The 25,156-nt window shown below is 34.3% G+C and overlaps 1 protein-coding gene across 6 annotated transcripts in view; it reads right to left on the bottom strand.

Moving 5' to 3' along the window:
• Positions 1 to 7,773: 7,773 nt before the first annotated feature.
• Positions 7,774 to 25,156, bottom strand: part of LOC111509635 (eukaryotic translation initiation factor 4E transporter) — a 53,750-nt gene continuing 36,367 nt past the window's right edge. For 3 of the 6 annotated variants that reach the window (XM_074173459.1, XM_074173457.1, XM_074173460.1), the window contains 5 exons: positions 24,405 to 24,644; positions 22,635 to 22,772; positions 19,135 to 19,548; positions 12,590 to 12,890; positions 7,774 to 9,708 (listed from right to left, as the gene is read on the bottom strand). In XM_074173459.1, the coding sequence (XP_074029560.1) occupies positions 12,664 to 12,890; positions 19,135 to 19,548; positions 22,635 to 22,772; positions 24,405 to 24,644 (1,019 nt within the window). In that variant the 3' untranslated portion in view covers positions 7,774 to 9,708; positions 12,590 to 12,663. The remainder of the gene's footprint in view (positions 9,709 to 12,589; positions 12,891 to 19,134; positions 19,549 to 22,634; positions 22,773 to 24,404; positions 24,645 to 25,156) is intronic. The other 3 variants (XM_074173462.1, XM_074173461.1, XM_074173458.1) reach the window with 3 other exon arrangements.

Below are 25,156 nucleotides of genomic sequence, written 5' to 3'. Positions count from 1 at the left end.
TCAAGCCATTGCTTTGCTTGAACGGTATTTTTTTCCATCAAGAAGCAGTGTTAAATTTAAACACGAAATTGTTATTGATCCAAAGTTTTGCAAATAACAAAAGTAGTGTCACTCTTAGCACAATAACTCATGTCAAAGGATCTAAATACTAAGGCTTACGAAGTAAAAAACTAAGATTTTAGCCCCACTCTGATTATATAACTCTGTTATATAAAAGCAACAGAAAAATAGAAAATTAGTTGACAACAATATGGGAAAAGTTGGAAAGTCGTAAAGAAAAACAATTTGGAAAGCTATAACATCAAAGTTTATTCATCCGACCGACGTAGTTATGTTGAATGTGATGGTATAAAATCCTCCTGCTTTGTAGCGAGTTAGGGTGTCCCACAAGGGTCTATGCTTGGACCGTTATCATTCATACTATTTATAAATAACATTTCCCATGATATCACTTCTCATAAATTGCTATTTGCAGATGGCATGAAAATATATCGTGAAATCCAAGATGACGCAAACTGTTTCACTTTGCAGGAGGACATAAATTCTTTGACTAATTGGTGTATTCCTAACAAATTGTACCTAAACACAAGTAAATGTGAAATAATGACATTCACACGTAAAATATTACCGGTATCACTTGTTAGGTACTAGATGGTGAAAGTTAAACGCGAATCACGGAATCAAACGATTCCGTTTGATCAAAAACTCGCGTTTTCCAATCGTTTTCAGAATGTAATATCAACTTCAGTGAGAAATATGGGTTTCTTGATACGCAGCTGCAAGGAATTTAAAACCTTTTATTCTTTGAAAACAGTTTACTTAACACTGATCAGGAGTAAATTAGAGTACTGCAGTGACGTTTGGAATCCATCCCAAATGAAACATATATCTAGTTTAGAAAATGCTCAAAAACATTTTTTTTAAATATGCATATTTCAAACAACATGGTGCCTATCCCGACAGGGGTTATGGCTATGACTCGTTGGAAGAGTTCCAAATGATATCTCTAAATAATTCAGGCAAAGCCGAGATATATGTTTTACATATAAAATAATACATGGACAGAGAGATTGCTTGCCTCTATTGTCTCAAATGCTATTCAGTGTACCGCGTGTTTCATCTAAATTTTGTAACACATTTCATATTCCGGTTTCCAATACACTGCATCATTTTCATTCTCCCATAACTACTATATCTAGAAGTGTTAATAATGTTCCTAGAGTAGATATATTTTTTCTAACGTTCAAACAATTCAAAAAAGAGATTCTTCGTTTCATTCATAATTAATCTTACTATAGGTATGTACAATTAAATGTTACCTTGGTTTTACTATTCCAAGGATGAGTCGAGTATGAAATGGAAGTGAATTCATCATTCAATACAACAATTTTATGGACCTATGGAAGTAGTTGAAAATGAAATACTACGAAACTTTTATTGGTTACGGGGTATTTGGGGGCCACTGAATTTACTATTAACATCCCCACACGATTTGAATTTTTCCATACTTCTCATTACTTTGGAGGTCTGTTGTTAAATATTTCAGTTGCTTCACGATGAGTTTATAATTATATATATATATTGTAAACGTCCGTTTTTGCAAAAATAAATGTAGGAAACAGTGTAGATCTACTAGATAATAGGCGAAATTGAAAATACTGTGAGATTGGCGTTCCACGGTTATTGTAAAAAGTGAGACGAATCAATTTCAAGGAAATGTAAGGTGCTCTGTCAAAATCTTTGGCAGCTCAAGACATCAACCAGGAATTGCAATAACTGTACGCTCAATATTCTTAGAAATGAGCTATTCATTTTGTTGTTAATGATTTTGATGAATATTTATCAATAAAAAGTTACACAAGTATAAAGTTGTTTTCATATATCACTTCAGAGAAAAATTATTGAATATCTTATAAAAAAACAGCAGTTTCTCTTTACACGGTAAGTAAATGGAATAGTTTACCTACAAATCGTTATGCAAAATACACTGTATATATTCAATTCAGAAAATAACACCTGAAGATGATTGAGAACTTGTTTGGCGTCACGTGAAAAATATGTCAAGGATTTCTTGCTTGTTTTGGTGCACAGGAGAAGAAGTAGAATATAAAATCGCATTCTATTGTATGGAATGTACGCGAGTTTACATTTTCGTGAAAGAAAAGTTATTTGTGATACTACAAAAAGGGCAATAAATATTCGGCAAGGTATATCCCATGTCAGTTTCAATATTGGTAGATGGTTTTGTTCAATTCGTTTATATTTGGAGCAATGGCATTCCGAAAACGACGTTTGAAAGGAGTCTTATTCAAAAATCTTCGTTATTATTCAGAGTATTTTATGAATTCGATATTTGTCGTTCCAAAAACATATTCTGGCTATTAGGAGAAATTTTTATTTATTCGGGTTGTTTATCAGTCAACACCAGGGCCGAATTTAGGGGAGGGCAAGCAGGACTACTGCCAAGGGGCCTCCATAGAAGAAGGGCCCGCACACAATAAAGATAACGAAAATATCCAAATTTTGGCGGGTCAGCAACTTTTATGTTCTCCCTCCCAAACATCTTTTTTTAATTTTCACTAAGAATACTTGCACAAACAATAATATTGTTTGTTTGCAATATCACGCACAAGAAACATTTTATAGAAAATGTTGCTTCTGGGATGCTTACATTTGTTTACCCAATCTGTTATAGGTATACATGTGATCAATAATGGTGAATAAACATTATTATTAGTTAAAAAATGAATGAGGTGAGTAAAAAAATCCGGGACCTCCACTTCTTCGTTGCCCCATGAGCCTCCAGACTTCCAAATCCGACCCTGGTCACCCTACTGTAATAGGATTTTGTGAAAATCATCAGACCCTTTGATCAACAACTCAGCTATTTAATTTGTTTTTGATGAATGGTAATTACTTTGTTATTGCTTGTGATTGATTGGCTGATTGTAAAAATCCAGAAAGGATGTTAGAGGCTTTAAATAACCAATATTTTACTAATATACGATGATATACAGCGGGTATACTCATTTTAATATTTCACACTGAGTCAACATTTATTGATTTTGTATGAATATGAACAAGCACTGATTTATATTCATTTGAACAAATGGTCGCAAGACATTTTTCCACGAGCCCATGAGTGAAAGAAAGTTCTGAATGTTATCGACGAAGATGTTGCTCAAGCCTCTATATATAGAAAGACCTTGTCAGCAGAGTAATTGATCGACTATTAAATTTCTGGGTTTTTCACAGGACTGAAAACCTGTATACGTAAGTATTCAATATAAAAAAGTTTGTTATAACAACACGGAATATAAATCTGAATTGGGGATAGCCAATATTTTTATGAATATTTTACACAAAATAGGTATACCCAGATATTGAAAATCCAAGACATTCGATACATTTCAACCAGCACAAATTGTTTCCAAAATGTTTTTGTAGCTATTTTTTCATGCCCCAAAAACCGTTTTTCAACGGTTATTTTGTAAATGTTCACTATGGATTTCGAAATTTGCGAGAACATTCAAAAATTAACACTGTTCTATACCTATATAAAAAAAAATGATGGATTGTCAAATTTCAAATATTCAGGAAGCATAATATTGTCGAAATGATCCATGACAGTACCTCTATTTTCGGTAGTTTTTGTCTTAGGGTAACACACAAATTACTTCTTAAAGACTGAAAAATTATTTACCTTAAACTTTTTACCTAGGTCGGCTTTGAATATGCATAAGGTATATAGAACAAGGTTTGTCGCGAATTTACTATCATACTACAGTATCTCACTAATTTATGTTTTGGCGAAAACGAATTGATTCCTTGTCTTCATCTTCCTAATATTTCGATTTTGTATTCACTTTCACACGTTTTCGAATTATAAAGCGTTACAATAACAAATATTCCAGCTCATTACTCTGTTCAGAGTTATTTTGAACCTAGAAATTTCTTGAGTAAAAATATTTCAGGAATACCTATCTACAATTCTTACAGATTATTCGGACATCCGATAGCTAAGAAATATGTTTTTCATCATTTTATGGCGTTTATTCCAATCCACCATGTAAATACCTAACCTACCAATATATCAATTAGGTATTTGTTCTCCTAGTTTCGGAAATATGGGTCAAAATCACTATCACATGCTTACTGCACCAATTATAGTAAATTGACCTTCAATGCGTTTTAGTATACGTCATTTTTACAGTAACTACAAGGTCTCATGTCATACATTTCGAATCATTACGCATGTCTCATTTGAAATGAAACAATAACAACTTTCCTTTGGATTATTTTATTTCCATAAGAGTTTTACAAATGAAACATCAACGTCAATATAACAAAAAATAAATGTCAGCCACACTGACTGTATTGGGCACAGCAAGAAAATATCACAAATGCTAGCGATGACAGCAGAATACAAAACTAGAGGTACACGTTCAATCACGAAAACAAATCTAACCGTTCGCCCAGCACCACACATCGATTAAACTGAAATGAAATACGAATTTACGGATAATAATAACCAAACAGTGGGGGTCGAAGTCAAAGATGACGCAGCGGGGTAGATAAGATGTATATAAGTCTTGCGCACAATCTAGGGCGTTGTCTTCGACGTGTCTAGTATTACGGTAACGTGAACAATAAGCTCACTTATGGAACGTTTGTGATATTATAGAAAAAACAGTTAGTTGGTGATTAACGCAGTGATAGTAGGTTTGTTCTGGTTCTACGGAATTGAGGTTCTGGGACATCAGGATTATGCGCAGTTGATGTAGAGCGTTCTGGTTTATTGGGGATAAGTTCGGATTGATGAATCCTCTGTTCTGGTTTCGACTGCGAAATGATCCTAAACTGTCTTCAACCGTCTTGAATCGTTCTTGCTCTCGATGCTTAATTGTTGAGAACTGTTCCCGTTGCTCATGCGCATTCATGTGGAAATTTGGGCTATTTTCTAAGATGTTTTTTCAATTATTTGACTTAAATAATTGAGGTTAGATAAAATTTCAATTGGCTACAAGGATACGCTACATAACAAAATGGACATGATCAACAGTATTTTCTCGTCTTCATCTCTTCATATAAACGATAGTGGTCTCCTCAAAATGCGTTCTGGTGTTCGATACTATTTTGGGCTCTTTGAAATTTTTTGTTTGTACGGATCATGTCTTGCGCAGTTTCCAAACATTATCGGATGTTAGAACCAGAACAAACCTAGTGTGTCTGGCTCTCAACCTTCGACTGACCAATCGTCTTCAATTCATTCAGGTTGGAGCCCAGCTTCCTTACCCTTTTAGCTGATTTTTGTCAAAGGACAAATGGGTTCATATTGGCGGCATGAAGTCCTCAGACATCAGTAACGCCCTTCACAGTCAATCCTTGACTAAGAGAGGTTGCTGAGGATGTCGGCATATTGGTTGGCTCATGTCATGCGATCCAGATTGTTTGAAAGAGTCATGTCTGGTACAAACCAAAGTACAATCGTCCCATTAGAAGAGCCAAGACAAAAAAGCACGTCAAGTTCGATCAAATATCAAAGCTTGCTCACTGTTACCGTGTTACTCGATTACCATGGCACAGTGCATCAAAACTTCTTACCACAGGGTGGTTATGGTCAATAAAGAGTATTATCTTGAAGTTATGCGCCGCTTGCGAGAAGCAATACGAAGAAAACGTCCGGTATTGAGGAAAAACAATTCACTGTTTTTCCATCACGATAATGCACGTGCTTTCTGGTCATTGCCTCTTCGTGATTTTTTGGGTCAGAAACATCGTCATGCCCAAGCCACCGTATTCACCAGATTTGCCCTCCTGTGACTTTTTCCTGATTCCAAGATTGAAGAGACCCATGAAAGAGTGGCGTGCACTTTGTTTCAGCTTTTTAAATACCGTTGTTCTCCCATAATTATAAAAAATCGGATTTTCTAGGACCGTGACGTCACGGGCCTAGTCCCGCTTATTGTTCAATTGACCAATAGGAACAATACAAATAATCAACATTGCCAAATCGTAAAATTTACGGAGTGTATAAACAGTTTAGGATTCATTTGTGATTCAAAATAAAATCACAGTCACTTTCGACAACTAAATCTTAGAAACAAGTGCAAGAACTGCATTGGAAGAGAAAATTAATTATACATGGGATCCAAATAACACAAAACGCAATAAAAACGTTATTTTAAAATCAATGAAAAAATTCTCCACATGAATTGAATTCCACTTTAATTAGGAAATTGTAACAAACAAATCGGATTATAACAGCTAAATTCACAACGAGTTGACAACAATAAGAACAAAAATGGCGTGTGTCAAACTGGATCACTATAATTTTAGTTCTGTGATTGGATATTAAAAACCAAAACACTCGGCAACACCGCTGTAGATACGATGAATGTTATTGGTTAACAGACACGCGGCCAATTTGAACTCTTGCTTTTCGAATTATTTGTTTTTCTGCAAATATAAAGAGATCTTGGGACCGATTAGGCTTGATAAGTATAATATAATCCTAAATCGATCAGTCTATAAGCAAACCAGCATGAAACAAGCCCATTCCACTTTCTGTTTGGTGAGTGTTAAAATGGACACCGATATGTCTTGGCACAATCACTTCGCTGGAATTGCTAAGGCTGCTTATCAAAAGCTTGGAACACTGTTCCGAACCAGAAAACTGTATACACCTCAGCAATTTTTGATGCTTCATAAAGCTGAGATCAGACCTTCGTTGGAGTATTGTTCTTATGTATAGAGCTCCGCTCCGAAGCATACCCTGAAGCTGCTTGATTCCATCCAGAAATGAGCTATCCGCCTGATTGGAGAAGAGAACATCACTTGCAACCCAACCAACCATGTTAGTCTAGTTAGAACATCGAAGAAAGGTTGAAGATTTGTCTCTCTTTTATTGATGGAATCAAACTTGCCAAGTGACTTGATTCCACCAAGAAATACACGACCGACTGTGGCTGCTCATCGTTTTGGGGTTCAACTTAGTACACTTCGAACTTCACTGTTCAAGAACTCTTTCATCTGGAGAAATGTGTTTACGTGGAATATACTTTGCACTTCTGGTGTTTGGGAACAGTACTTTTTTTGGATTTATTCTACGCCTTTTATTCTACCTTGTATCCCTGGTTCTAGAGTTTCCCATACTGGCCTTTCTTACATTGGACACATTGTATATTTTCAGATAATTGAAAAAAACCGATTGAAAACAAGATTGAAGAGGTGTGAGAATAGTTAAAAAAAAAGGTACTTTATCTGGACAAAGTTTACCAGAATCACCACATTTCTAGAACATTGAATTATGGAGGATTAGATGGAGATTATTCTTCTTTTCTTTTATTACCACTTCAAAATGAATCCTGTAACTAGAAGGGTTAAGCTTTTTCGTTTAACCAATTTTCATTATTCAATGATTCAGTGTAACATGCTTAGGAAGAAAACACCCTGTATTATAGTCTTTTTTGAAAAGCAGAGATTTGAAGGTTCATGCATCGACCAAAAATAAATTCTCTGCTTTCAAAAAATGAATATCTTTTTGTGGTATCAATTTTTATTTCTCAAGAACTTTCATCAAATTATATCATATTACTTTTTTTAACATGATTTCCAACAGTTTGCCTAAGATCATTATTCTCAACAAAAAAATGCACCCAGGACCAATCTTTGGAGAAGAAACAATACAGTCCTGTTTGTCAGCGAGGACAAAGAAAGGATATGTAAGGAAGGCTAGTTTATGGAAAAGGTTGAATAAAATTCATCGTAATGTACCTTTTTTCTGCTCATTTAATTGATCTTTGAAACAAAAATGTATGTCAATTGTAATATGACACGTTCTTATTTACAAAATCATTTCATACATACTTTTTACAACAGAGAAATGTGTTTATCGGCATGTTTCAATGTTGAAGCGCCGTCGAAAAGTTCAGTTGAAGTCAAACGAACAACGTTCACAACGAAACGAATGAATTCAACCAGATATTGTTCAACAGCAACAATTATGATATGACCGAGAGCTTAGAGATTTTTTGATACAAAAAAAAGAAAGGAATATTCAATAAATTTCGATTTGCAATCAAACTGCACTTCCGCAACAGATAATATTTCCAAAATTCTATATGAACACGTCATTTGGGCCCATACTGTACAATTATTTGCCATTTTGCGCTCAAACATATTTGTAGGTTATGGGCAGGTACAATATCGGCCCGAAACAATGGTTTATCAAGTGACTAGCTCTTTCCTTTGAATCTAAATGAAATTTCAACAAAAAATCGTTCAGTTCATTCATATGAGTGGTTTGCAAACCAGGAATGTTACTTGTTGGCGAAATATGGATATTCCCTTTGGAAACTGATAGTTCGAATGCCGCGAGATGATGTTTCGCTACAAATTATACTTTTCCTTTTCAGCGTTTCTAGCGTTGATATTGAAAAATTGAAGGTCTTTCACAAGAAAAAATTACAAACTACAACTTCGCAATAGATAATTTCAATCATTCAAATCTCAATCATTTTAAATACGATAAATTTACTGGATTCACCTAAACAATGACTAAATAATACTTATAATGCAATTTTATATCAAGATCAACAATAAGTAGTTCAAATTAAAAATACCAAAATTGTCCCTATTCAAACTTTTAATGTATAATCTATGGAGAAAATATGAAAATAGAACAACTTCTGAGGTCCAAAATTGCAACAATAAAATTTTAACAATTACATTTCAATTCAATCAAATACACGGCAGAAGTAAAAACTAAAAACACCAAAAAATCAACTATTCAATTTGAAAAATTATTACAGTAAAAAACAATGTGAGTGCAACAACAATATTGTTTTAATCCAATCAAAAAATATTTTGGTATTTGAGAGCAGATCTAATCTTTTATGAGCCATAGATACTAATAATGAAGAATCTGATGTTTTCGGAAAACCCTAATGCAGATAAAGTAGAATAACAACCGAACCCGAAGCAAGATTTAGCGACGTTTCGGTTTCAACTTGCAACCACCCTCAGGTGTCATTAGCAGACCCCACGAAAACGACACTAAACTCACATCACCTCACAGCTCAACCTTTCTGTTCCCAAGGGAATTCCAACATTTAATAAAGATAAAAATCAGTTCCTTTGTTTACAATTAGTAATGATACACTTTTTTTAGATTGTACCTTATCATATTATCAATCGATATTTTTCCCCAAATGGCTTCCATTACACAAAGTTGAACACCAAAAGGAAACAAAAATTGTTCAGGACACCAAACGGAAAAACTAAAAATCGCAATTCTAACAACTGAAATATTCAAATTCGATAAAATACCCTAGGACGCCAGACGTTTTTTAATCACAAGCACAACTTTTTCAAACTACCTGCGATGTAATGGATCCATTTTACGAGGGGTGCCCGAAAACTAAGTGTATGGCCTTGGAAATGTTTCGTGCGCCCCCGGTAGGTCGAAAAACTCTTGCAATAAGCTCGGCGATTCTATTTCTATCACAATGTCTATGTAACTTTTGCTTTTTAAATATATACAAAACGTTACAATTTTCTTTTCAAGTCCGATCTCATTGAATTGAGTTTTTCGACCGATTTTTTTTCTGAGAAAAATTGACAAGTCATCTAAGATGAATAAATAGTTTTGAGACATCAAACTTTTTTTCACTAAAAATACAATGAAGTCGTTGGATCAGACATAACCTGCAATGAAAAAAATCATAAATTATTTGTATTGCAACTGTGAGGGAGTTATAAGGATTTATCAGAATCAATTTTGAAGTAGATTATTGAGACACAAAGGTTATGGAGGGAAGTGATCCCTCCTAAAAATATCCCCCTTTCAATTCAAGTTTATTACGTTCTAACATATGTTTATGGAAAATAACTTTGTGCTTGTGTAATACGAGGTCCAGCTATTAAATAACGAGACTGGTTATGAAAAAGGGTTTTATTATAAAAATTATTCTAGATTCGAATGCTCCCCTTCAATATACTCCCCACGCCACACACCTTTCCAAAATTTTTTCCATTGATCGAAGCAGTGCTGGAAGTCTTCTTTGGTGAGGGCCGTTTTTTGCTTTACTCCTTCCATCGACTCAAATCGGGCCCCTTTCAAAGCAGATTTTATCTTTGGAAACAAAAAATAGTCGCACGGTGCCAAATCTGGCGGGTACGGCGCGTGTTCGAGCATTGGAGTGTGTTTATCGGCCAAATACCACTTCACAGATAGCGCGTTATGGGCAGATGCGTTCTGGTGTAAAATCCACGAGTTGTTCTTCCACAACTCGGGCCGTTTCTTACGAACTGTTCTGGCTGTGTTGCCAAAACTGACAAATAGTAAGTTTGTTTGACAGTCTGATCCTCTGGATCCCATTCAGCCATCATGATACCGTTAATGTCGAAAAAAACGATCAACATTGCCTTGAATTTTGATTTGGACATCCTTGCTCTCTCGGCCCTCAATGAAGTGCTTACAACATTCAAAAAGACGCGCACGAGATAGAGAATGGGGAATGTTTCTCCTGACGAAAATCAAGTAGTTTTCATAAAAGAGCTTTAAAACAACGCTTTTTAAACTTATCATTTTAACCTTTTTCTTTAAAAAATCATTTAAATACTTAGAAAAGCGGGATGAAATAATGCACTCAACATTTAAAGGGATTCGTTTCTATTTCACCATTTGGCAACATCGGTTATAGCTAATACAGGACAATGAATCTGTTACCTGTATGAGACAAACAAAGATGACATATTTCAGAGGCGTGCTGTTCTGTTTACTTATGTTCCAAGTTTCGAGACATTCTGTGACATATGACATTTTGTGCACCTAACCTAGCTTCCTCTATATAAATAAATAACAAAACAACTGTTGTTTATGTGGCTTGTGGAGGTGGTATTGAACTATAATTTATATTTTGCCTTGATTGTTGATTTATAAAGATAATTTTCCTTTTTTAAAGTAGAATATCTAGGTACGTATTGGCACTGTTGCCAATATGTGGATTAGAAACCAACCTCTTTAAAAATTAAAACCCAACATTTGAAACATCAATTTGAATACTTTTTGAAGTGAATTTGAAAAACTCATGAATTAAACTCAACTTAATTTGTTCAAACTTGCATTTGCTGTAATAACCCAAATTTAGGAACATTCCCCATTATTAGAGTTTTTTTATTTTTGCCTCGTTTGAACTTGAGTTATCATACTGTTTAGTATCTTTTTTGCTTATGTATTTATTGTAATTTATTTAATAGCCGGACCTCGTATAATGCGAAATTAAGTGGGTATTTTGGAATTACATTATACATGTGAATTTATGAAATCATTTCTATGCATTAAAATTCGATCAGTAGTAATAAAAAATCGTACTTCCGATGATCCAAATGTTTCCTATAGAGCTCAAGGTTCAATTCTTGCCCGACTACTCTTCATTATTTAATATAAAAATGGATGTTTGTTGGTTGGTTGGTTGGTAAGTGATAAACTTCTACATCGCTCAACCAATCGTGATGAAACTTGACATGTATAAGTAATTTTTCATAGAGAAGGTTTTTAGGCTATCAATTTTTCTGTAACTCGCCACTAGATGACGCTGTAGAACAATTTTTGAAAGCACTGTTCTATAACGCTGCACACGCTTAAATTCGTTGATTCTGATTCTGTCAAAACATTAGAAGAGCAGCGATACAGCAACATAGTACTAATAAGTACTACAACTACCAAATTCTACGCGGGCGAAGTCGTGGGCAACAACTTGTTATTTATATTTCAGTTTTCGGTCAAGTTTTCGATAAGTTCAAAAAACATACTACAATTTGTATAATTCCGTTAAGGTAAAAACATTTCTTTCTCAAGAACATATACTAAATAATGACACCAAAAGTCTAGTCAGTCTGCCAACTTTTCTACTAAAGATAATAAATAAAGAATAAATGAGATTTTGAGTTTCTATTTTTTTAGTGAATTGAAACTATCAATAAGTCTGTGTGATTGATGACTTGTTTATTTTGTGGAAATCCATGATAACTTTAATGAAATGAATAAAAACGCTTTTGTCGGATAAAATCCCAAACTGGCCGTAAAAATAAAATAACTAGTGTAAATTAGACCAAAAGTGTTTTCATTCATTTCAATAAAGAAATCACACATTAAAAAGTGAGACAAGTTTAGTCTTCTGATGGTTATCGTTCGTAGGGGTGCGATAGCTGGTTATCAAAAAAACATTTTAAACATATTTTTCAAGTATTAATTGGCCCCTCCATGTTTCACAGAGACATCTTTTTCATATCCACATGAGAGTACTTTTAATTCGATTTATTATATTCATATGTATATTTATCTCATACTCCTGATATTGTTTTCACTCCACCTCTATTCAATAAACCGGAAAGTCCAATTTTCCCCCTTTTTCAACATTCAGAGAGAGAATGTGAAGCCTTTCAAACCAACCCCTCCCCAATAGACAATAAAATAGATCAATCGAATTCACCAACATCTTTATTGACTTTTTATGATTTTCTCCTTAAAACTAGACACAACGAACGAAAGAGGCGGCAGCTGGCGGCCGGAGGCGGTACTTACCGAGAGAGAGCGATAGACTCCTCGACAGGCGAATCCGATTCCAGGTACGAGCTAGTTGTTCATGAGGGGCGGCTCTAGTTGTGAACCGCGGGAGGGGCGGCTACCGTCTGCCTCCGCTCGAGCTCCTCCAGGCTGAGCGCGTGCTGGGCGAGACCCGCAGTGCTGGGCAGCTCGCCGCCCCGAGCTCGCTCCAATAGATCGGGCGAGAACCAGCGCGCGAGCTGATTGGTCGTCGTCGGGGAAAGGTCGCCGTCGTTCAAGCCGGCTCGGCCGATGGGATTGTTGCCGCCGGTCCTGTTACCTGTGGAAAAAACGGCCGGAAGAATTGAGAATATGCGGTCAGTCTTAATTTTGAAATTTCAGTTTATCTGTTAGAGAACAGAGTGTGAATCAATGGTACAATTTCAAATGAAATATTAAACGATAATGGAGTACCCCAGGGAAGTGTTTTGGGCCCCTTACTATTCATTATATATTTAAATGATATTAATATACATGTTGACTGTGAATTTATCAACCTGTTTGCAGATGATACTCTATTAGCTCGTAGTGATATAAGACTGGATGCTGCTGTACAGAAAATAAATGTGATATTGAAAAAAGTTGACAAATACATGAAAATTAATAAATTGAAATTGAATGTGAGTAAAACTACTGCCATGATCCTCACTTCAAAATACAGATATAAATCGATATAAACCAGATAAATATTTTAATGATGAAAATATAAAAGTGAATAATACTGTAAAATACTTAGGGTTTCAACTGGACTGCAATCTCACATTTGAAGAACAATTTCAATACATACATAAGAAAATTTCGAAAAAACTATATTTTTACTCTAGAATTTCAAAGCATCTGTCTTTAAACACAAAGATATTAGTCTATAAAACAATTATACAACCACATTTTGATTATTGTGCTTCGATTTTATACTCTTTCAATTTGAACAAAAAGGTACATTTACAAAATAGAGGAAGGAGAATTATATTGAGGTGAAACCGATATACTCCCATAATTACAATGTTAACAACCCTAAATTGGCTTTCGGTATCCCAAAGAATTTTATACCAAACAATGATATTCGTGCAGAAAATTATTAATGATTTAACTGGAACATATCTTAAAAAATCTATTTGTTTCAATTATGATATTCACAAATATTACATTAGACATAATCTTGACATACATATACATAGAACTAATACCAAAATCAGTATGAACTCAGTAATAATAATAATAATAATATTTTATTGGTTCTTCTGGATCATAACTCAATGATATAGAACAAGTCAGTGTATTATGATATAAATAAACTTATAAAAAATGAAAAATTATGTACATATAGGATATGAACAGTTATGTAAAATTATATATTAAAACTTATAACTAGGTAAAATTATAATATATTAACAACCCTAGATGACAATCTCAATTCTTCAGTTATATTGATAAGTCATTTATAAACTCTTCAATGGAGTAGTAGGCTTTATCAATCAGAAAGTTTTTTAGGAACGGTTTAAATTTTCTTAGTGACATTTTTCTAACATGATTTGGCAATTTGTTAAATAGCCTGACACCCATGAAAATTGGACTTGATTCTGATCTAGCCAGTCTATGATTTGGTATTTCTAACAATGTTGAATTTCTTGTGCCGTAATTATTTTTGTTTAAGAAGGTAAAAGGTCGCTGATCCGATTTTACAAAAATTAACAGCTGGTACATATAAATGCATGGGAGAGTTAATATTCTTAAAACTTTGAATAGATCTCTGCAGCTAGTACGTCTATTTACACTCTGAATGTTTCTGACAGCTCTCTTCTGTTAAATAAATACCCTTTGTGCCTCACGTGATAGGCCCCAAGCTACTATACTATATGAGATTGTTGAGTGTAATTAGGCATGATAGTACATGAGTACCACCGACTTATCTATAATTTTACTGAATTGATAGATACAGTAACACATAGGCGTTATTTTTTTACATATTTCATTAATATGTTGATTCCATTTACAATCTTCAGTGAGAGTAAGTCCTAGAAATTTTATTGAATTCACCTGTTTCATTAAACCGTGCTGTGATTTTAACAGTAAACTGTGATCATGACCATTTGGGGCATAACTAAATCTTAGGAAGGATGATTTTTTATCATTGCAGATTAATTTATTGCTAGAAAACCAGTCCTGGGCTTTTAAAATTTCCCTGTGAGCCAAGTCTACTGTGGATGTAACATTCTTACCACTAACCAGTATTGTAGTGTCATCCGCATACATTACAAAATTTCCTTCAAAGTCATTGACATAAATTATATAAAGTAGAGGTCCCAAAATAGAGCCTTGTGGTACTCCAATAGTATACTTTAAACGTTTAGATTGATACTGATCTATATCAACGTATTGTGTTCGATTTTGGAGTTAACTTTCAAACCATCTACGTGAGTTTCCCCTAAAACCATACTTTTCCAATTTGTCTAGTAGAATTCTGTGGTATATGTCAAAGGTGTTGATACATACAACAAATTGCCTCATTCAATTAAATCAGCTTCAACTTTAAAAAGTTTTAAAACTGATCTACTGCATCATATTTATAACAAATGTAACTGAAGGTATTACTAATAAGATCATAAGTCATGATTTTTGGAACATTTAATCAATTATTTGTTAGTTATAATTTTGTTATTGTATATTAGGAATGTATCCTACTTACCAAATAAATGTTATTATTATTATTATTATTATTATAACTTTCAACCCGAAGTTCCGACTCTCGACTCAGAATTTTAACTTCATATTAAGAATTTAAAAATCTAACTTTAGGAATTTCAACTACTAACTTTAATGAATTCTATCATTTTTATTTTCCCAAGATATTTTAATGCTTATGAATACGAATGACGAACTAAAAATAAATATTTTACAAAACAATGAATAAGAACACACGAAAAATCATTTATTTTTCGTTCGTCAATCAAAACCGAGGAGTTTCAATTTCAAGTTTCGGCTAACATTACCGTTCAAGCTAGACAATTAGTGCGTACAATAACTAGACAATCAGTGCGCACAATAGCTGTCACTAGCTACAGAGGCAAATCAACAGTGCAAACTTCAAAACAGTATTACGAGGTGTCTTCAAAAAATAAGGTGAATTTTCATTATGTTCAAAAAATATCTACTCATCAATTTCTACTTTGTCTTCTTCAAAGTAGTCCCCCTCAGATATAAAGGGTGATTTTTTAGGAGGTATAGGATTTGATTTTCAAGACAACACAAAAAAATTGATGAAATCTTTATTGGAAACGCAATAGAACGATCAATATTTTTCAATGTTTGAAGATGATTTCATGCAAATGTCCGCGGCTCCGCTTTAGATGGCTCATGCGCAAGGTCCAATTTTGGCACACTCTCTCTAACTTATCGACCGGTATTTCACGTATAAATGCTTCAATATTGGCTTCCAGAGCGTCAGTCGTTGTTGGTTTATCCCTGTAGACATGAGCCCTAACATGACCCCACAAGAAATAATCCAACGGCGTTAAATCACACGATCTCGGCGGCCAATTGGCATGCCCCAAACGTGAGATAAACTGTTCACCAAAGACGGCTCTTAATTAGACCATTGTTTCGCGTGCCGTGTGGCATGTGGCACCGTCTTCAATTCTTCCATTTTGGGCAACAAAAAGGTATCAATCACCACACGGTAGCGCTCACTATTCACCAGTAACGTTCCTGCCATTGTCGTCTTTGAAGAAGTACGGCCCGATGATGCCACCGATCCATAATCCACACCAAACAGTGACTTTTTCGGTAAGCATCAGTAGCTCTTGCAATGCTTGTGGCTGGTCTTTACTCCAGGTGCGGCAATTTTGCACGTTAACGTATCCATTCAACCAAAAATGAGCCTCGTCGCTGAACACAATTTTTCGATAAAAATGTGGATCTTCCTTCAACTATGCCAGCCCCCATTCACCATTCACGTTGTGGGAGGTCGTGGGGCTTCAATTTTTGCACCAGCTGTATCTTATAAGGTTTTACTTTCAAATCCCTTCGCAGAATTTTCCACGTAGTGGAAGGAACGTAGTGGAAGGCGAATCGACATTTCACGGTCATCACGAACACTGGCGGATACAGCCGCAATATTTTCTTCGGTCCTCACTCTACGTATGCGTATTGGTGGTTTAATGTCCAATAACATAAACTGAGATCGAAATTCAGTCACAAGCTTCTGAAAAGCTCCCTCAGTAGGCCGACGAAAACTGCCTATAAATTGGAAGAAGTACACAATGCACTTTCTTCACCGAGCATGAATTTTGATAGTAAAATTCAATAATTTGCAAGCGTTGTACTGTAGTAAATTTAGAAGAAACTGTTGGCAGAATGAATAAAGTTCTAGAGAAAATAAAAATATATCTGAAAACCAATAAAATGAAACTTAACGTTAAAAAACAAAAGCAATGAGAATCACTACTAAATTCAAATAAATACAAACAACATAAATATAAAAATTGAAGATGAATGTATAGAAATACTAACATCAGTGAAGTATTTGGGATTTCAACTTGGTAATTGCTCATCATTTGACGACCACTTCGAGGAATGAGAATAATTTTAAAATGTAATAGGTATACACCAATTTCTACCATGCTATCTGCTCTACAATGGCTCTCAGTATCCAAAAGATGATTCTATTGTTCCATGGTTTTCATTTAAAAAATATTAAATAAAATGACCCCACCATACTTGCTATCATTAATAACTTTCAATAAGGATATTCATCACCATTCTACTAGGCACAACAGTCACATTCACATAAATAGAACAAATACAAGAAATAGTATGAGCAGTTTATTTTTTAAAGATTTTGTTCGATTCAATGATTTACCTGGTTCAATTAAATCTACTCTATCATTAAATATTTTTGAGAGCGAACTGTTGAAATATATTCATGATGGAAATTGAAAAATTCCTTTTTGTTCAATTATGTATGTATATAAAGTTGTATTATTTATATAAATTTTGTTGATTATATTATATTTTAAGTTAGCTTACCTGTATATTAGGGAATCATAATTCAATAAATAAATAAAAAAAATAATAATAAATTCGAAATTATTAGGTAAATTTTAGACTTTTTTCGTTATATAAAATGTATGCAATTTATAAAATCTTATTTGCTTGACAGATATCAGCAAGTCAGGGTGGGGCAGTCATTATCTGACAGGTTTTCTGTAACATCTGGGATGCCACAGGGTAGCAACTTGGGCCCACTTCTTTTCATAATTTTTATCAATAACCTAGCTCACTGCATTTTACACTCATTTTGCCTTATATTCGCAGATGATTTTAAGCTGTTTAAGCTAATAACGTGCCTAGAAGACTGCATGAAATTGCAGGAAGATCTTGATTCGGTTTGCAGGTGGTTTGAAAGTAACAAAATGTTCTTAAATATCGATAAGTGCTCAGTTATAACATTCACAAGGAAAATTAACTATATTTCTGCTTCTTACAAAGTAGAAAACGTTCCACTTATGCGTAAGTCTGAGTGTAAGGACTTAGGTGTTTATATTCAAAGTAACCTCAAATTCAACACTCACTATGAATATATTGTCAACAAAGCCTATAAGATTCTTGGTTTTGTTATTAGAAATACGAAAAACTTTAGAGATGTTGGGTGTATTGTAAAGTTATTTAATGCTCTAGTTAGACCTCATCTTGAGTATGCTTCTGTTATTTGGTCACCACAGGGAGAGACCAACGCAGATTTGATTGAAAAAGTTCAAAAAAGATTTCTTAGATATCTTTATGTCAAAATTTATGGCTGCTATCCCATTATGGTGTCTTACAGAAGCATGCTCAAGGAATTTAACATTGTTACTTTACAGAGCAGGCGTGCATTACAGGATGTTCTTTTTGTATACTATATAATTAATAATGTAAAGTACAAGGGATCATCTCTGGTCAACTATGTAAAGTTGTTGGTGCCTAAGGTAAACCTGCGTAGACAGGACAAGAGAATATTCTTTATCGGCCTTTCTGATAACTCGCCAATCACCCGTATGCTAAATCATTGCAACATTTTAACTGAAAATAGCACCGTGAATCTTTTCACTAAAACAAATGCCAAAGAGATAAGGGCCTACTTTTTCTCACAGCCGGATTAATTTCTAGGTATTGGGTAACTTAATTTATAGGTACTTGTATACATTTTAAAAATTGTGATAATTTATTTGATTTCTTTGTTGTTTCCTTTTATATTTACTGTTTTGTTTTATTTTAGTTAGTAGTTCTTAAGCTTATTTTGTTATTGTAGTTTTATCTCTCTTACTTTCAATTACAATTCAATATTGTGTTTGTAGGAGTAAAAAGTAAATAAATAAATATAACAAGCATTTCCTATTCAATGAACCGTTCCATCATTACGTTATTGCTGACTCATGAGTAATGATTTGTTGCTCCAAATCAACATATTTATACACTGATTAATAAATCCCTTAGAAGTGTACAACCTTTAAAAGAAAAATAATTTCCCAAAAATAAAACCACCTCACCTTGGCCGTTACTGAAAAACTGCTGCCATGCCTGACCTGCCATTTGGCCGCCCTGCTGCTGCTGTTGCTGCTGGAACCCTAGCTGCTGTCCCCTCTGCTGTTGTTGTTGCTGCTGCTGCTGAATCACCGACGACTGCTGATTCGAGGGCCGGTGCTGGTGCTGCGCTCTCAGCTGCTGTTGGGTGAACTGTTGATTAGTAGAGTATTGTTGTGTGTTGTACTGAGACTGAGCGACACCTTGATTGGGGACGAACTGCAGCCCACCCTGGTTGTTGCCAGGTTTGCGTTGGCCAGAAACACCCGGGGGCGGCTGGTTGAACATGTTGCGCTGCTGTTGTTGCTGCTGCTGATGCTGGCTGAAGAACTGCTCCGCAGTCTGGCCCTGATAGTTGTTCGCTTTGACGATGGGACGACCTGGCAAATGAGGATCTTTGTAATGAAATGGATACTTGCCCGAACTGAATTCTTTGTTGGCATTAGCATAACCTATGATTATTGAAGTTATTCTTGACATAAAGTTTTCATTTCCCAAAAATGAAAAACAAGTTTCCTTAAAACAAGTTCAGTACTCCCCATCTTCTTTAAATCATGAATAGTATACATTATCCTATTAAATTTTTGGAGAATCGCATTGAAGTAAAGTTTATTGACTACGTTACAAGCTGATGATGTGACTTGCTGCAGAGCAGGCACTATCAATTTTTTTTAAATCAAATAAAAAAGGGGGTCTTGTGACCCTTCACTTGAAAGGTATCTCAATTCCCTATACAACTACCTCTACTGTTTTGAATTTGGATAACTGGTTGCGGAGTAGTTGTTGCATAAATGATATGAATGATAATTCGTAACTTTGAAATCAAACAAGGATTGAAACGGCTCCAAAGTTAGTAATGTGTGACAGAAAGGAAATGTTTACGAAATGAATCGTATTTAGAACAAAATTGAATCAAAATATTTGACAAAAAAGTGCATTTCTGTTGTTAATCTGATTTAGGATTTTTTTGTGATCGACTAAGAGATAAGAATCTGCACCATGTTACTCTAGTGATAGGTAGTAATGTGTTACCTTGACAGCTGTCACTAGTGTACCAGTCATTCGCTTAATTACATTTTGTTTAAATTTTCATGAAATGGTTTGCGCCAGATCTTTAGAGCAAAAAGTAGAAGCAATCCTTATTTACAGCCGTAATTTTCAATAGTGTTGAATGCAAGATTTCCTGATAATTCGACCTGTCAAAAATATTTCAGGAAATTGATATGAATTGGTGTGGTGAAAACATGCTTCATTTAAATATAAATAAATGTTATCAAATAACATTTTCAAGAGCTATGAAACCTATTGTATATCCATAAAAACAATAATCTAACGTTGATTAAGAACGTTCGGGACTTGGGAGTGTTATTTAATAGCCAAGTAACCTTTTAAAGGTCATATTGATCATATTATATCTAAATCACTCAAATTATTGGGATTTGTTCAAAGATCCACAGATAAATTTTCTATATATATATATATATATATATATATATATATATATATATATATATATATATATATATATATATATATCCTTGAACCCTTTTACCCTCAGGGTGTCGGGTTATCATTTTATTGTTGCTTTATGAACTTTTTTCATTCCTTTCTATCTCTAGTCAGTGTCTACTTCGTTCCAATGTTTATTTCTTCCTTTTAGAATCTTTCCTATAATGTCGTTCCAGGTTTTTTCAGGTCTTCCTCTTCTTCTCTTGTTTTGTGTTTTCGCTTCATAGATTTGTTTCACAAGTCTATTGTTTGGCATTCTCTGTATGTGTCCCCACCATCCTAATTGTTTTTGTTCTATAAATGAAATAATGTCTTCTATGTCTAGTTCTTCTCTTATTCGTGTATTTCTTATCTTATTTCTCCTTGTCACACCTATAATTCTCCTCAGTTATTTTATTTCTGTTGCTTGTATTCTACTTTTGATTTTTTTTGTTAATATCCAAGATTCACATCCATATGTTAATACTGGCCTATATATTGTTTTGAATATTTGTAGTTTTGTCTGTCTTGAAATTTCTCTTTTATTATTCATTGTATAGTACAATTTTATGGTTTTCTCGATTCTGTTGTTAATTTCTGCTTCTTGTCTTCCTTTTTCTATTTTTTTATCATCATTTTTTTTTCTATAAATACCTTTAAAATATTGTACTGTTCTTTGGTACACACGGTCTTGGAAAATAATTGCTATATCAGACAGATATATCTATGACTGGGAAAGTACAAAAATTTCTGAGATTATGTGCATTTAAGCTCGGATATCTGAGGTCCGACTATGAGTACTCAGACGTTCTGCTTCTTCTAATTTATCTACTTTGGAGCAGCGCCGAACTGAAATTGATCTAAGACTTCTTCATCAAGTTATAAATGGTGATATGAACTGTCCATTTGTAACACAAATGATTAACTTCAACGTAAATTTAAGAAGAACCAGAGCGTCGGAGTTGTTTAAAGTTCCTTACCATTCTACTAGCTATGGCCTATATGAAACCATCACTAGAATTCTTAGGTTAGCAAATAAGAACAGCAGCTATATTGATTTGTTTGACCCGTCTTTGTACTCGTTTAAAAATCAGGTTGAACGTATCGACCTACTATAGAGAAACTGCTGATTATTATAATTAATTGATATTTGTTCTTTGGTATTCTATATTATTATTCAATTGTTTATTTTTTCAATCACACTATTTATGTGTTCATTGTATAATGGCAAGTCCGTAAATAAATAAATAAAATGTCGAACAACTGGAAGTGTAGCTAAAGCAAGAAGAGATGGAAGAAAATCTATCTTGGGACTATATCTCAATAACCACCGTGAAGAAATACATTGTGAGACATATGTTTCACCTTTATAACTCTGACAGAAGAATGCAGTTTTGTGAGTTTATGTCCGAGCATTTGATTACAGAATTAAACTGCATAAACAGTATTTGTTTTAGTGACAAATGCACTTTTTCCTTAATCAGAACTAAACCAACAAAATGTGCGATATTGGTCAGACATAAACCCACATATTTTTTGACAAAGTCACATTCAAACTCCTGAGGAAATAAAGGTCTGGGCAAGAATATCGGGAAACCATATCTCTTGTCCCATATATCTAAGGGAATATCTGACTGACCATTTATTTTTGGAAATTCTTTACAACTTCAAGCACCCACAGATTCAAGAATATGGCCAACAATCAAGATGGATTTGAAAATACATTTTTTCCAAAAATATGGCGCGCCCCCACCTGTAAGGGATTGGTTAGATCATACATAATCAGGCATGTAGATTGGTAGGAACTATCTACTGGAACGGCCTGCTTGTCCACCTGATTTGACCCTTCTCGATTTTTTCCTATGAGGCTATACCAAACTCTTGTTGATTTTATTAATTTACCCTTTATATCCGAATAATTTTGAGGGAGTAAAAACCTATAACTCGTCAAAATTGTATGAATTTCAAATCCACTTACTCGTACCTGGATGCTTCACAGAAGCATATGGCTGATTCCATTGTTGTCCCTGAGGGGGCTGCACTGGCAGAGGCCTGACACCAGTCAAAGGTCGGCCTGGAGGAATTTTGCCATCGATGAACAATTTGTTTTCCTTTCCTGAAGCATATCATAAAACAAAAAAAAAATGAAATCGTATATTCCAAAGTAGCTAGCGGTAATTTTTTGTTCAAGTACACAATATGGTCCTAAATTTCATCAACTAGTTATTGCTGAAGTTGTTAATGTTTAGGTCAAAATTTTTCTGAAATAGTTATTGTCATGTTCCTCCTGACGAAAATCATGTAGTTTTCATAAAAGAGCTGTAAAAAAACACATTTTAAGCTTATCATTTCAACCTTTTTCTTTAAAAAATTATTTGAATACTTAAAAAAGAGGAATAAAATGATGCATTCAACATTTAAAGGGATTCGTTTCTATTTCACCATTTGGCAACATCGGTTACATCTAATAAAGGACAATGAATCTGTTACCTGTATGAGACAAACAAAGATGGCATATTTCAGAGGCGTACTGTTCTGTTCACTCATGTCCCGAGTTCCGAGACATTCTGTAACATATGACATTTTGTGCACCTAACCCATCTTCCTCTATATAAATAAATAACAAAACAACTGTTGTTTATGTAGCTTGTGGAGGTGGTATTGAACTATAATTTATACTTTGCCTTAATTGTTGATATATAAAGATACTTTTCCATTTTTAAAGTAGATAATCTAGGTACGTATAAATTATTTCAACTTAATATAGGCGCTGTTGCCAATATGTGAATTAGAAACAAATCCCTTTAAAAATTAAAACCCAACATTTGGAACATCAATTTGAATACTTTTCGAAGTGAATTTGAAAAACTCATGAATTAAACTCAGCTTTATTTTGTTCAAACTTGTATTTGCTGTAATAACCCAAATTGATGAACATTCCCCATTATTAGCGTTTTTTATTTTTGCCTTGTTTGAACTTGAGTTATCATACTGTTTAGTATCTTTTTTGCTTATGTATTTAATGTAAAGAAATATCAAGATAATTCTCCAGTTACTATATTTCCTACTTTTCGTAAACAAGTATTCTACTCTCTTCTACTTTATCAACAACCATCTCCTAGGATATCTGAAAACACCATATATAGGGGATATAATCAATAGTACCAGATGGTCATTCTACTATATTTAATTTGCTGTATAATCAAGTTATACCAAGCATCGATATTATCTATTTAGATCCTTTACTGCAAAATGGTACAGTTTGTCAACAATTCCTTGGCAACAACTTTCCAGGTCGATGGCTCAGAAGCAGAGGTTCCACAGAATGGCCACCCGAATTCCAGATTCAACTCTACTGGACTTTTTTCAATGAAAATGGTCGAAATCAAAAGTGTACGACATCAACTATTGTAGATAATTAACGAGAAGAAATTACCAAGCACTGTAGGCTACTAACCTCTGGTGTTCTACAGAATGTAAGGAAGGAAACAGAAGCATTTTATATCACTATGTGCAAATTGGGAGAGGTCAGTTCGAACATTCGATTAAAATAAATTTTTTTGTTTACGTTTATTTTCCAGTTCGAAATTTAATAGAAACTTAACCAAGCTAGCAACAGAACCTTAATGGTAATTGTGAATTTTACTAAAAGCTGAGAGCTTTCGTGTAAATAAAAAGTTATTTTTCTCTTTCTTTAAACATGAGCCTGGCCAGACAAAAAAACTATGTTACCAACAAAAAACCTTACCCTCATCCTTGTCTGCGGTCATCTTTCTCAACACGGAGGTCGGAGTGAAAGCCAAAGGTGTCGGAGAAGAGATGCTCTTCGCAGGACCGTTCGTACTGGGGCTCTGGCCTCTCTGCATCTCCTGCTTCTTACGGTAGTTCTCCTGCTGCTCCTCGAGCTTCTTCTTGATCAGTGCCCTCTGTAAGATGTTCTGCGTGTGGACCTGCAGCTCTCTCGGAGAAGGAATCCTCTGGTGCAGCGCTACGAAAATTCGTTCAGATAACTTTATAAGAAGCAATTTGGGCAACCGATTGAATACGATGTGAGCACGACGATTTTTCTTGGGAAGCTTCGTTATTGACCACCTCTCAGCTATGGTTTCCATTCCATAGTTGCATTGAGAGCTACTGAGAGGTAGGGAGCGATTCCCCGTTCGACAATCGACGTACACGATACGGGTTTGAGTTTTCACCCACAGATGGCATTCTCATTTATAAGAAAAATCGTTATACATTCGTTTTCTTCGGAATTTTTTTTCAAGGACTGTTGAGCCTGGGCAAAACATTCGTGATCCAATTGATCCTTTATTATTCCTTTTTATATTGATAAAATATGTCCAATGACACTATTTGACATGAAAACGTCTACTAGAGATATGGAATACTGAAGTTTTGTCGTGAAGAAAGTATTCTTATATAGATAAAGCACTTACTCTTCGGTGATATAATTGAGAACAAAGTTTTTTGCATTATGCAAGCTTCAAAAATTATGTG

This window comes from Leptinotarsa decemlineata, unplaced genomic scaffold, assembly GCF_025532065.1.
Source record: "Leptinotarsa decemlineata unplaced genomic scaffold, Ldec_3_MD MMD2_tig00000251_RagTag_RagTag, whole genome shotgun sequence".
Classification (NCBI taxonomy): domain Eukaryota; kingdom Metazoa; phylum Arthropoda; class Insecta; order Coleoptera; family Chrysomelidae; genus Leptinotarsa; species Leptinotarsa decemlineata.
The sequence above is the reverse complement of the archived record's forward strand: the minus strand, read 5'-3'. Positions and strand labels throughout refer to the sequence as shown.